Genomic DNA, 15,338 nt, shown 5'->3' on the forward strand with positions numbered 1-15,338 from the left:
CACTCTATCAATATCTTTTTTAGGTTTCTATTTCTGTTTTACTTATTTTCCAACGCTCTGAGTTGCCTGCCTTTTCAAAGCAGACATTTTCTGATTTAAAAACATATTTTATTTTACCCTTCAACATCAGAAAGGCATTACTTTATGTCGTTACTTACTTATCCCATTATATTTCTATTCTTTGTCATTTGTCCAGTTGTTTTTCTCTCCTGAAAATAAACATTGGCATACCCTGGTGCATCTGGAAAAAGCTCTGCCCTCCTCTCTTTGTGTTAACCTTTAACTAGAAAACTCTGATTTCCTTGAAATAGTTAACTTTCCCTCTCTTTTCTTAGGTTCTCCATATAGAGACAAAATCACCATAGCAATTCTTCAGCTGCAAGAGGAAGGCAAGCTGCACATGATGAAGGAGAAGTGGTGGAGGGGCAATGGTTGTCCAGAGGAGGAGAGCAAAGAGGCCAGTGCCCTGGGGGTTCAAAATATTGGTGGCATCTTCATTGTTCTGGCAGCCGGCTTGGTGCTCTCAGTTTTTGTGGCAGTGGGAGAGTTTTTATACAAATCCAAAAAAAACGCTCAATTGGAAAAGGTAAATGTCACTTTTTTACAATTTAAATCAATTGTTGTTATAATAAAACAAACTATTTTTGATCTTTCCAACCAAGGGTAATGCTTACAACGGTGACCGCTAATTGTCTTCCGCCATTCATTATCTAACAAGGTTCACAGAAAGAATCATGATCACCTTCGTGATTTTTAATTTAAAATAATATGTTTAAATTAAAGCCAGCTTCAGAACAAGTGACTATTTCTCCATTTATTGAAGCCTGGAAAAAGAATCTCTTGCTACTTGAAGTTCATTGTAATTAGTTTGATGGAGAAATACAATTAATGATGGAAGCAAAATTGGAAATTGTAAAATGAAGGAAAAAATACTTATAGATATTAAATTGTAAAATGAAGGAAAAAATACTTATAGATACTTATAGATTGCATTTTAAAATGCAATCCTGAAGAACAGTTTCAAGTTAGAGGGTAAATGAAATTTTTATTTGAAGACTTTTAGCCCAATAAATTTCTAATTGAAATAAATCTTAAATTGCATTGTGAAAATTACAGTTTATTTTCTAAATTAGTGAATGTGTGAAAATATTGTGGTTTCTTTCTTGCCATTTACTGTTTTTCTTAATAAGTCCCTATTCCTTTGCACCAGAGTCTTACAAGAATATATATAACCTTCAAAAATATTGAGACTATGGCATTTTTTCTTAGGATTTTAATACATTTAGTCTTTTGTATGAATGTCTTTCTGTTCCATTCCTGAAAAATTTGTGAATCTCATTCAAATTATATATTTCTAGTGCTATAATATCCTCAGTTCTATAAATATGAAGAATATTTATAGAAAAATCTCTCAGATGATACATGACACTTTTTGTATGTAAATTTATAGCTCTGAACATGAAATATTGCTTTACCATTTTTAAGTCTTCTGGCACCTCATTTACTTTTTGTAGATAAACATCTCTTTTGTTTTTAATTAAAAAAATAGTTTTTGAGGGCTTAATCTTTAGACCCTGTGTTATAGTAGGATTATATTCTTCATATTTAAAAGATTTATAAACTTTCATTGGTAAATATGAAGAGCAAAAATATGAAATTAAAATAATATCATACATTAATGGGTAAATATATTTTCTAATATTCTTTGAACGTCGACACCTTTAAAACTATTTTTTGAAAAACAAAAACATTTTCCTCTGTCTTTGGTAATTTATGTTGCAATTACTTATCCTATCTGAAATCAAAATTTTACATACGGCATTTCTAGTTTTTTACTTGATTTTTACTTGACTACAGTATTTAACACTTAGAAATAATGTTTTTATAAATGAGTATTTTCATAGTCTCCTTTTGTCCTTGAGTAAAAGAACCAATTAAAAAGTTTGAAAAATTCAGAAAATCATATGATTTATTTCCCCACAACATTCAGGATGACTATATATGCTGATTTGGCTAAATCAAATATTTGTTGCACTGGTGTGACTGATGAATACATCTAAATATGCTTTTTATGTTATGATCCTTTCTGTAGTGTCAAAATAAGTTTTGAAATCAAATCCAAAGGACTAATCAAAGACAAAAAACCATTAACTCGTCAATTTCGATTCTTTACTATAATTTGCAATAAAAGTGTCATTTAGTTAGTTAATGCTTAAAATGAGCCCAAAAATTACAGGAGGAATTCAGGTTTTCTATTTGGAACCTCAAGTATTCCATTTGTAATGGTTTTCTTTCATTTATAGCTTAGTATCAAAATAAAACCAATGAATTAATCTCTTGACATATGTGGTGTTCTATTGCCCTTGTCTCTTTGTGTTCTAATCATATGATTTGCCCAGGCCGTGTCTTTATGCACAATTAGTCTATAAGCAGTCTGTTGAAAAACAAAACAAAACAATGAAACCCCCAAACAAAGAATATAGGGATTTAATTCTGTAAAAGAATCTTCTTCATACTTACTATAACTAGTTTGGTTGAATTTTCCACGCATCAGTCAGCTCTCTTGAATTTCTATGGACCTGTATGACCTTCTAAGCAATCAAAGGGAAATTAATGTACCTATTTTGACCAAAGCAGATGAAACAAAAGAAACTGTGCTGGTACTACAGGAACATTATTAGTCACAGTCCCCAGTGCTTTCACACCCTGTCTCCACATAGCTTCCATAATGAAATCCAAATTCCCTAGCTTAGCAGATGAGGCACTTCAGGATCTGTGCCTGTCTACCATTAATGTTCATTTTTTTTGTTTCTCCCCAATTTGTACCTTTACTCTAGTCAGATTAAATTACTTTCAATTTTCCAAGGTCATTCAGCTTTTTAAAATCCTCTTCGACTTGACTTGAGCAAATCTTAACCATTCTTCTACTTGGCAAACTCCCACTAGTTATTTTAGACTAGTATCATTCAAGAGTAAGTATCTACTTGCCCCAGAAGCTTTCCCTAATCAGTAGATATAATGAATGTGGGTACAGGACACAGCTATTTCCACAAGGTGGTGTTCAGATTTCATTTCCTATTCCACTGGGAAAAAAATATGACGTATATATCTTACTTTTTTTTTTTTTTTTTTTACTTAGGTGATTTCAGGTACTGTCATCATTCCAAAAACATTTCCTACCCCTTTGAGAAAGTTGGGAAGGTATTTTGCCCGTTGTAAACCACAGCAATCATTAAGTCTAGATACCTTTTCTCTGTGAAGCCTATGCACATCTCTATTCTTCCTTAGCACACTATTTTGTTCATATTTGTTGGTTTCTGTGTGGCTGCCTCTCTCCCTACTAGAATCTCAGTTCTTTTGGACAAAGATCTACTGTTTTTGGTTTATATCTCCCAGGTCTCAAACAGTGCCTGTTGGCATAAAATAGATTGATCTATTCATCATCTATTTATTTATCTATGTCTTTCTATCTTTTAAAATTAATGATGAAATTGATTCTAAGAAACTATTTAGAAAAACATAAAATATATTGTAGGGAATAAAAAAGAACTATAGTTCTATATAGTTCAAAAGAACTGTGTTTATAAAGTAAATACTAATGGATTTATTAGAAATGACCCATTTTATTTATTATAATAAACTAGGTCTTGGACTCAAATATTTTTTAGTTTTCTTGAGGAAATTATTTTATTTAGTTGAGCTATACAGTTTGTTTAACACCTTACTTAATTTATTAAAATTAGCCATAAAATATTCTTAGTTCTTATCACAGATACTCATGAAGACATACAGAAATTCAGTTTATTTGCATTCATAATTGTGCCTTTAATTACATTTCTTAAATTTTAAAAATGAGGTAAATACTTGTGAAATGATTCATTTACTCCATAATTATTTACTGAGAACTGAACAAAGAACTTAATAAAGTTAATAAGTATTATTATTACTATTTAAAGATGAAAATAAAATGTCTTATAAGCATGTATTTTGTAAAATATTAGTAGAACAAATAGGTCTTGATGGCTATAACTTTTTAATATTTTCAATAATTAGGAGTAGTATAAGAAAGTATCATTTTTTTAAAGGAAGTCACGTTAAAACTGAAAATAGAAGAAAATGCTGAAATATATAGACCTTAAACTTCAAAACCCATAATTGCATTCCTTCCAGATAACCACAAGATGGTGTATTGCAATTTTTATAATATTTCATGGTTTTAATTTTGATGCAAATATTAATGCATCAAAGATACATTGCTTTTCATTTATTTGAAATTTCAAAGTAAATATTTATTTTTCTGGTTTGTCCAAAGTGTAACTTGACCATTTGGAAAGATCCTCAAAATGTTTTTCCTTTCTGAATGTATCTGAAAAGTAATTAATCAACAGGTACATTTTCTTCTTGCCTTACCTTTTCCCTGATTTAAAAAATATAAGTACTTAAATTTCATCCAGCAAGAATCCAAAAAAACTGTTATATATCTGAGGCAATTATCAGTAAATTTCAGGTTACGTGGATGTGCTTGAAAGGTCCTGTTTCCCCCTCCTAAGTCTTACTTATCACTGAAAAAAGCTACTTAAGAGTTTTGTTTTGTCTGGCAATATTTATGATAATATATCAGTTTTGTAAGCATGACTTAGAAGTGATTGTAATAATTTTAATTAAACTATTTTATGACATAATTATGGTTTAATTCATTTTTAAAATCACTCATTTCTTAAATGTTTTAGTATGTCCTCTTTTGAAAGATACACATAATTTGATTTCCAGCAAGAATAGTAATGTAACTTATACAGTTTAATTTCTGTCTGATTTATATACAGAAATATTTTCATTCCCATGCCATTGAAAATGGATTTGCCTGTAAAAATTGTTTTTACTGAACAGTTTGAACATGAATCTTTCAGTTTCCTGACATGAAAAGACTTAGCAACAAAAATATTCTTTCTTATTACTTATTAACAAAATTTAATCAAAATGTCTGAGAAACAAAAAAAAGATTAATTATCGCTCAGATATTGAATTTGTATTGATTTGAACTACCTTTTAGTATGATTGAAGTATGTTTTAAGAACTACTTGGTATTGTTGTTTTCCAGATATAGTGCATTTCAGTCAATGTTGTTATTTGTATTATAGAACACTGGTATATTATATTCTAGATAATCTCTAAATAATGATGGTTTTTCTGACATTGAAAGTTAACAAAAGATTTTAAGGGCACATAGAATGCTCTTCAGTCTATAGTTGAATAACAAATGTAGAGGGAAGCTGTAACTCATGGTAGAAGGACAAGTGAATGAAACAGTGCAATTTGGGGGAATGACAAAGAGAAAATCAGAGTGGTTTAGTTTAATCCTGAGAGATTAGGGATCCTGGGTGAAAGATTATTTACATGGAAAACACTTTTCAAAGCTGGCTGATTCTGTATTTCATGGAACCAGAAGAATGAAAATAGGTTGTCACCTTCAGAATGCTGAAGAATTTGTTCTATCAGAAGCAATGCTTTTTAAAAGAGGCTGTTTATTGCACAAGGCATAAGAATATAAACAGTGTTATAAATCATCAGTAAAGATTTTATTTCAATATTTACCTTTTGCAAGTAATGCCTATTAACAAACCACAGAACAGCTGTGCTTTAGAATTTTAACTGCAATTAACTTTTTAGAAGTTAAAAGTTCTAAGTATATTTTCAGTATAATAAAAATTAGCCATAAAGCATGTTGCTATTCAGAAGTTAAAAGTTGCAAACAAACATTGGACATAGTCCATTTTGTATTGTTTTTATGTTACTGCCTTTCTCTCAGAGCAGAACATCTCTCAATTACTATCAATGACCCATAAAAGGATTAACTAGATGGCTTTTTAAAATGTTTTTAAATATAAATATAAAATCATACTAAAAATGAGATGCCAATCTTTATTTTATTCTCTAATCTAGTTCCAAATCAGCCAAAGGATTTTTTAAAACATTCATTTATGATAAGTCATCCTCTATTTATGCACATAAATGATGTTTTAAAATTAAGATTGCAGCTGGACAGATAATAATTATACTACCTCACTTTTATAAATGACTTTAGAATTTTTAAAGAGTAATATCTCATTTGAATACAAAGTTACCCGGAAAACAGTGCAAATATCATTATCCATATTGTGTACATCAGGATAAGTGTCTCAAGGGTTAATGGTTAAGTATTTCCCAAAGTCAAAGATGCCTACTGTACACTATTTAAGCTATATTATATTGCACAAAATCGAGGTAAAATATTTAACTATTTTTCCTGGTAGCTTCTTCCTGAAATTGCATTGATACAATATGTGGAGTAGGAGTTTGAATTAGATAAACAGATTGTGGGCTTTGATCTTATGCACTATCTAGTTATTTCACTTTCCTAGACAATTAAGCATGAGTTTTGGAATCAGAAAAAAAAAAAAAAAAAAGGTTTAGGATCTTTTCTCAAATTTGTTCAACTTTAGATAAAATTACTTAATCTTTCTATATATATGTCTTAAACAAATGGGTTATGAATACATCATAAATGAAATGTTTTTAAAATTAAGATAGTTAATATACATTGGTATTTTGTATGTGTCTGGCATAAAATAAGCAGATATTGCTATAATATATTATTATTATTCATAAAGCTAATACATTTTAACTGCTGGATCTTAAAAAGAGCTTTTCTGGAATTCAACATTAGATATTTGGATGTTATATGTTTTGTTGAAAATTGTATCATAATGACTACTAGCAAGAATGTGATGATAAACATTGCTTTTTCTTAAAATGCATTTCATAGCTGTATTGACTAAAGTGGTGTTGAAGCTTGTCAGACCTTATTCATTGATTTTTTCGAGCTTAAGTAGGGGAAGTGTAAAAATGTACAATGATGCTTCATTTTTCTCTGTCTCACTGTATTTGCTAAATGCAATATAAAGATATTCAGTAACTGTTTCTGTAAGAGTTAAGGTTTCTGAGAATATTTTAATCTTTGGTTAAGTTTATCATTGTAAAATAACCCCGGCTAAAGCATAGAATGCTTTGTCATTTTATTCATTAAAAAATGTATTTCTTCTTGCCCCATATTTTTTGTCTGATTTATTACTTACTATTCAAAGATTAACATTTATTAAGAACAAAGTCCAGGTAAAAGGCTCCACTGAAATTCGAATCCTTGTTCAGGAGGCAGGCTAATATAATAAAGCATTCATAGAATGATGATCAAGAGAACAGCTCTCTTCTTTTAGTTCTAATACCGGTTATATGCATAACCTTGGAGAGATGACGTCATGAGTTTGAGTTTCTCTAGCTGTAAAATAAAAGTGATAAAGCAATAAGATCACTACAGAACCTGCATCTAAAACATCCTGTCTGATAGCTGTGTAGCTAAATAACACTTTTTTTTCAAAATGAGAGCATCTCTAGAACTGAATATCAAGATCAAAGTTGCTTTATGCATTTTTGACATAAGTGCCTTAACTAGTCATTTTCCATCTCTCATTGCTTTACTGTTGCATTCATATAGCCTGATGTCAATTTATACTTCTGATGCATAGCATTACCTCTTTGATATTGTAAAAATCCTGTCATTTACAAAGAGTATAAATCAAAAGGAATATGTCATATTAAATAAGTGTTTATTAAAAATATCACATATTATGTTCTATATAATTTTATTCCATTTTAGTTTTATTTATTTGATTTAGTTATTATCTAATGTGGGATAATTTTATGCAAGGATCACAGTGACTGTTTGGAATTGTCTTTATGACACACAACTTGTAATTCTTGGCCAAATGGCCTACGGCATCAGAAATTAATTAGAAAAGTGCCTGAGAATGGACTGGTTATCCATTATCAGTTAACAAACAATTAAAAGGATTAGCACAAAACAAAACGGTTTAGCTGACATATGCTATATGCATTAGAATATTGAGCTACAAATCTGATTGAAGTACCTTGAAGATGTTTTGGTGGGATTTCAAATAGAAACTATATGCAAAAATGGTTGAAATTATTCTGAATGAATACTGGAGCGTCATTTAGTTTTTATACTATCAAAGAATAGGACAGCAATACACATAAAATAGATTTTCCTCCTTAAAAAATACATACTAAATACATACTTGATAGTTCTGCATAATATTTTATGACTATTTTGCCTCTGAGTGGTAAATGACTACATCCATTCAACATGAAAATGACAAGCTTCAGAGTTCAACAATTCAAATTGGTTATTTTTCATCAGTTGCTGTTTTTAAAAGAGACATTGCTAAATATAAAGATCTTAAACTAAAATGTAGTTTATGCCAGGATTCAATGTGGAACATATTTACAACTAGCTTTTTAATTTATAAAAAAAAATCATGAGCTTTGCCAAGTGCTGTCACATCATGCGATCATATAAACACATCAATAAATTAGAAAGTTAAAGCTATTAAAAATAAATTATTTGACACACCAATAATTATATTTTTGAGAACATTTTTCTGTGGACTATTTATGTTGTCTTATTGTACTCAAAATAAAAATACAGCTTTATTGAAAAACAATGTAAAATAGCCACATTTATACTTTTAAGGTTTCCAGGCCTTCATCATTTCTAGAATTAGAGATGTGTAAATGCAGGTTGCCTCATGAAATATAGTGAATTTTATGAGTTTTACTAATTTAAATGCAATTATACATGCTAACAGCTCAAAGATTTAAATTTTCATTTTCAGGAATCTTCTATTTGGTTAGTGCCACCCTACCATCCAGACACTGTTTAGTAAACTTTTGAAACTTACTAAAAGAGGTTTTTAATAATGGTTAGTATCCTTGTGCCTTTCTTTTTTCTTTTTGTAGTCTGTTATATTAATGTGGAGAAACATTTTTGTTGTTGTTTTCACCCTAAGAAACTTACTTTATTTAATGATACAATTTGTGGTAAGGAGAAGTGATTTGTAAAAAAAGCAACATAGCTTCCTTTTTCTTCTTCCCACCCTTGCTCCCTCCCAAGCTCCCTTCTTCCTTCCTTCCTTCCTTCCTTCCTTCCTTCCTTCCTTCCTTCCTTCCTCCCTCCCTCCCTCCCTCCCTCCCTTCCTTCTTTCCTTCCTTCTTTCCCTCCCTTCCTTCCTTCTTTCCTTCCTTCCTTCCCTCTCTATTGCTCTCTCTTTTTCCTTAGTTCTTTCTTCTGCCTCTCCTTTCTCCTGTCCTCCTCCTTCTCCTCCTCTTTTTCCTTCTACTTTATTATAAGCCAGGAAACTCCTGTTAACTGCACTTGGTTTTCCAAAGCCTTATTTCATAGTTCAATAAAAAGACATTTTTTCAAAATTCCAAATATTATATGAAGTAGGAAAGACATTGTCTCTTGAATGAACATTAGAACCTTATTTAAAAGTTAGACCTAGTAATTTTTTGGCAACATACAGCACAGAGAATTAACTATAACCCACAAGCATTTTTATAGTTTCAACTTTAAATTCTTACAGATTAAAATATGGAATTTGCATTCTAAAGCTTTACAAAAGAAAAACACCAGGGTGTTTACCCTGGTGCCACAAGTGAACAGTACTTTATGATATCATTAAATTCTTTAAATTTCCCATGTTGATTCTAAACTCTTGCTCAAATCTAAAGGTTTTCATAGTTTTGCAAAGGATAAGAAATATTCTACTTGTGAGAAGAGAAGCTATGGCCTCACAGTGACTTTATTAGTAACTTAAACTATTTTTTAGGTAAACTTACAGTGATAGATCAAAGGAGAACTGGTAAAATTCGGCTCATCCAGAGGAAAAAAAAAAGATTAGTAAAATTAGTAATTTGACATTAAATAATCAAAGCTATTGGTTAGTTGATTAAAGGCTGCTTGACTAGAATATTCACTTTCTAATATCTTTGTAGAATAGATAAAGCCTAAAATGGTAATGGTGGGATTACATGTTTATAATATTCAGAGTTTCTAAATCTATAAATATAATTCTTTTAAGATAGTTTAATTCATAAAAGATGAAAGTATTGTGGTTTTTGATTGGTGCAGCTTTTTTACCTACATTTTATATTACGCAGCATTATAAATGTTACATATTATAAAATTGCCTAAAAAGAGTTTCATATGCCTTTATTTGTAGTTTGAAGTTAAGTATAGGGTACTAAGGGCAGTTTAACTTACTAGAAATAAAATAGAGTCATTTTATCTTTGAATAGATATGTATATTTATAAGACTTTTTTTCCCAAAGGAAATCAGTTGTTTAGGCTAATCTTTTAGTATGAACAAAAAATTAATTAATATATATTCCATTTTTTTGGAACTAATATATTCAAAATGTCTAAAAATTGAGTTTACTAAGAAGAAGGTGTGATCAATTGATCAATTATTTAACATATGGGAAATTTATTCATTTTAAGTGAAGACTTATTTCAAACAACTCAACGTTATTCACATCCTATAACATTTTAAAGTGTCAATGGCATCAAGTTCTGACCTTGTTATATTATCTAATCAATTCTTCTGTTAAATGTTTCAACAGAGAGCCAAGACTAAGTTACCTCAAGACTATGTATTCTTCCCCCTTTTGGAGTCAGATTTTTCCATTTCTACAGTGTTGTCATCATCACCATCTTCATCATCATTATCATCATGTTCTTAATAAGTACATCTAATAGTAGGTATTAAGCAATGAGAAACACTGTGTCCATATACTGGCTGTCAGGTGTCATATAAATCCTTTAATAGAAATATAATTCATGAACTTCTGAACTGTATAATTTAACACATTATAAATAATGCATGGCAGTAACTGTAGTTAATGGGAAATTCATGTGTAGCATTTAATCACCACCCATTATAAGTACTAATAAATTAATATTTTTACTAATTTTATGTTATTAAACAAATACCAAAGTTTTACCTGATTAATCAGATAACTTGTATACATGCATTTACTAGGCTTCTGAAAAAAAAATTTTAAGTAATTGAATTAAACATATTGTTAAGTAGGAATTTAAATATTAGGATCATGTGTAGTTACTGTTAAAATTTTGTCAACATTTAAAGAATACATATGTGTTCAGTCAGTGCCATAAGAACTTGATTTCTATTCTGCAATTTAGTAAGAGGGATACATAGAAGACCCAGAGGCCATGTAGAAAAACATGATAATGAGTGCAAAATACTAAAAGGACAAAACCAAAGTGACTGAAAATAATAAGCCTGGTCAATTGGAAAGTGATTTCTGATTAAGTTAAATTGTGAGTTATGTCCTGAGGTAAGGGGTAAAGTTGGATTGATATGAAAGATGAAAGAACTCTGCAGGGTCCCAGAACAAGGAGAAGCAGAGGAGAAAAACACTGGAGGTCCAAGCAGAGAACAGTGTGTATAGAGAAAAATGAAATGGGAAGGGTGAATGAGAAGGGGGAATGCTAAATCAGAGAAGTCATGATAGGAAAAAACAGATTTGGATTTTACCTGTTTCTTGGACAAAGAAATGCTATTAATAACTGGTTTAAAAATAGATTTTTCTGGCATCTGAGCCTTTGGGGAAGGAATAGCCTAGATAAAGAGTTGGGAAGACCACTAAGGAAACTGTCCAGGAACCCATATGAGAGCAATGAGGATATAGCCAGGAATGGACAAAAAGATACTAAGATGGGGTCAGAAATCACAAAATTGGGTTATCAGGATATCTTGCTGGAGTCTCAGATGTGAGCAGTAGAAAGTGACTTCTCTTTTCTCTGAATCAGTTTTCTGTCACAGAGATGCTTACTTTAATTCAAAGTATTAGACACAAAAGATTATGCATGCAAAATACTTTTTTAAAAAATACAAGGCACATACATGGTATTAAATATTTTTATTCTGTATTCTTTTGAAATTAGCCTAAACTGATAAACAAGAAAGCAGCAACACCTAAAGCAAAAAATAAGTCTTCACATGCAAATTTGATTAGGTTTATTCCACTTTGTTTTCATATCACTATTTGGAATTGTGTAAATTTTTCATATTTGTCACCATTTTTGGTTGTTGTCCACATTTTTAATTCTTGCACAGAAAGAGCCTAAGCCTCGGCCCATCTGAATTCCAACTGCAATGTGCAACTGGTTCATGAATCTGACCTATATGTAACTAAAACACTTGTACTGAATTAAGTTGGGGAAGAAGCCTAATAAAATTTTATTTCACATATATGACTCTGTAATGGGAATTGTGAGGGGTGTGTAATAATGAGCCCCAGACATACAGAATTTCTAGCAAATCTATTGCCAATGAAATGGGAATTCAAAAAAAAATATTTGTAGGGTCATTTTTTCTTCATGGGATGAATTATTTGCCAGCTCTCAGTTATCAAGCTGATGTTGACCAAAAAAAGTTAATATTTGTTCATGTATTTTTAACGTGCTAGTTTGTCATTTCATGATTAAATCATATTTGTTTGTAATCATCATCAATAGTTTTATGGGCATAATCACGCAAAGGTATAGTGAATACCAGAAATTATTTCCCATGTTTTTATGTCTAAATGTGTGAGCACTATTTTTGTTCTGTTGAGCTGCACAGTAAAGAATCCATGTTTAAAGAAAATTTTCATATTCAATGTTGTGATCTAAAAAGTAGTACATTTCTAATTTGTTTAAAAATCAAGAATGGATTTCTGGTTATTGATTGGTGTAGATGTGTTTGTATTTAAATTTTAAGGTAGATTTATATTTTCTGACATGAATCAGTTTTACATCTGAAAATCTTATTCAACATATATGTATCTGTGCATTCCTTGTTTGCAGTTTATTTCACTATCAGGTGGAGATTTTCTTTAAACTAGCCCACTTTGATAAAATATTTTACTTATCGTGAGTTGTGTGTTAAAAGTACAACAATCAAATCATAACCTTTGTAATGAAATTTTTCAAACCTTCAAGGTGGCTATGTTGACAAGCCTATTGAAAATGCTTTTAATATTATTTCTGGGCAGTTGCAGTTTATCTGTTTTGTAATATTTCATTCTCTGTGTTATTCTTAGAGGTCCTTCTGTAGCGCCATGGTAGAAGAGCTGAGGATGTCCTTGAAGTGCCAGCGTCGGTTAAAACACAAGCCACAGGCCCCCGTTATTGTGAAAACAGAAGAAGTTATCAACATGCACACATTTAACGACAGAAGGTTGCCAGGTAAAGAAACCATGGCATAAAGCTGGGAGGCCAGACACCCAAGCACAAACTGTCGTCTTTTTTCCAAACAATTTAGCGAGAATGTTTCCTGTGGAAATATGCAACCTGTGCAAAATAAAATGAGTTACCTCATGCCGCTGTGTCTATGAACTAGAGACTCTGTGATCTAAGCAGTTGCAATGATCAGACTTGATTTACAAGCATCATGGATCAACCAAGTTACACTGGGTTACACTGTTTATCATGGGTTCCTCCCTTCTTTTGAGTGAATGTTACATGCGCATTTTGTGGCTGGTTTCAAATGCAGTCCAGTAAGAAATTACAGGTTCCTTTTGAAGTCCAACTGTTGCCAGGAGGTGGAGTATCGATGCCCCCAAGGGTAACCAGTAAAAAAAAAAAAAAAATCATTAAGAATAAGAATACTTGGAATCAGCAAAAACTGTAGTGAAACAGTACAGTCCTTTGACACCCAGATAATAGAGGTGGTGATGTTACTGGCCCCCAACTACTCAGTATAATGATCATCTGAATAGACGATATGTGTTTATAGGATGTGAAAAAAATGTAATGCAAAACAAATCTGAATATCATGGCAAGTGGAATATAAAGCAGATATTCATCAGTGTTTTTCTTTCTTTCTTTCTTTTGACAGTCTATGTCACTGATTGAGATAGAAATGTCAATTACCAAGGCAATAATGTTTTTCTTAAATTGACTAAGGCAGGAGATTTAACATATGACTCTACCAGAACCCTACCTATCCCCTTACACCTTTTCCCCAACCCTGTACCAAGAATAATAATAATAAAAAAGCAACAGTTGGTTCAGAGATTCTGAATTAAAAAGGATGATGTTTTGCAATCTTTGTTTTAAGTTGAAAAAGAGGGCTGAGTATTGATGGTTATGTGGAAGATGGAAGCTTTCATTCTAACATTCAGAGATGTTAACTTAAACCCTCGTTCCTGCTATAAATGAACTTGATGGAGCCTGGGCAGATCCCGGTGAAAGGAGAAAGGGGACTGGTCATCTATAGAAAAGTGTGTGGAGAACTTTGAAGTGGACTGCGTTTATCAATACAGTCACAATGTTAAATGAACAAAATTCTTGAGCAGTTTTTTTCAAAAAAATGTTCAGGTTTATTTGTGGAAATGCAAGATTTCTATGAAAATAGTTTTTGTATGGAAATTTTTGTAATACTTTTTATCAACAAAATAAGAACATGTGTTCCTGTCAGGGGTGTGATGTCAAGCATGAATGGTAGTGCGTGTGCACCACCAACGTTTGGTGAAAACTATTTTTATCAAGAAAAAAAGGAATCATAGAAGAGAAATATTTTCAAGTTAGATAATATAAAAGCTAGGTGCACTACCACCACTGCTTACCATGCCACACCCCTGGTTTCCACGAGGCTGATAACATACTGTAATGAACAATTGTGTGTAAAATGGTAAAAGACACAGACCTCTTGACAACATTGTGATAACAGTTGAGTGCACACAGTTTGCTGTTTGAATCCAATGCACAAAATTAAAAAAAAATCATTAAAATTATGTCCATTTTACTTTCAGCTTTGACTTTCATTTTTCTCTTGTATGTGTATAAGAATGCACAATATGTTCATTGCATTAAGGGAAGTACACTTCCTGAATCCTTCTAGGTCATCATTGATGGCCACTTCACAACTGCCTGGAGAAAAGAAGAAAAAGGCTCAGTGATGAACTACACAGATGTAGGAAAAGCTGGACTGGGATAAAACGTAACCTTTCTGTTTAGGGCAGTTTAATGAGAAAAATAGCCGTTTTAGAATGAGCAGTCATGGTCTTACCCCTGCTATGAGTGGATATTGACTATATTAATAGAGTTGTGTAAGACTGAATGGTGTTTACTTATATGATATTTGAAGTTCAGCTTGTGTCCAGTTTAAGAATTCCTTTGTGCATCGATAATTCAGTGTAATTCACCAAAGGGAGAGAAGATAGGCTCAATTCTGACAAGTAGAAATGATGTGGTTTAGATGTTAACATCCTAAAAGAATTTGTTTTAAAGCAAAAAAGGTAACCATTTTAATGACAGGTGACCCCAAAAAATATAAATAAATAAAGAGGAAAAAGCTCTGTATTTTTTAAACTCATAGAAGTTGCATAATCAAGTTGCTAATATCTGATTAAATGTAATATTAAATGCCCAAGTA

At 31.2% G+C, this 15,338-nt stretch overlaps 1 protein-coding gene across 2 annotated transcripts in view; it reads left to right on the forward strand.

Annotated features, from left to right (window-relative positions):
* Positions 1-14,694, forward strand: part of GRIK2 (glutamate ionotropic receptor kainate type subunit 2) — a 1,061,838-nt gene extending 1,047,144 nt beyond the window's left edge. The window contains exons 24-25 of one of the 2 annotated variants that reach the window (XM_038554811.1): positions 336-586; positions 13,003-14,694. In XM_038554811.1, coding sequence (XP_038410739.1) covers positions 336-586; positions 13,003-13,167 — 416 coding nt within the window. In that variant the 3' untranslated portion in view covers positions 13,168-14,694. The remainder of the gene's footprint in view (positions 1-335; positions 587-13,002) is intronic. The other variant, XM_038554812.1, reaches the window with a different exon arrangement.
* The last annotated feature ends 644 nt before the right edge of the window (positions 14,695-15,338 follow it).

This window comes from Canis lupus, chromosome 12, assembly GCF_011100685.1.
Source record: "Canis lupus familiaris isolate Mischka breed German Shepherd chromosome 12, alternate assembly UU_Cfam_GSD_1.0, whole genome shotgun sequence".
NCBI lineage: Eukaryota > Metazoa > Chordata > Mammalia > Carnivora > Canidae > Canis > Canis lupus.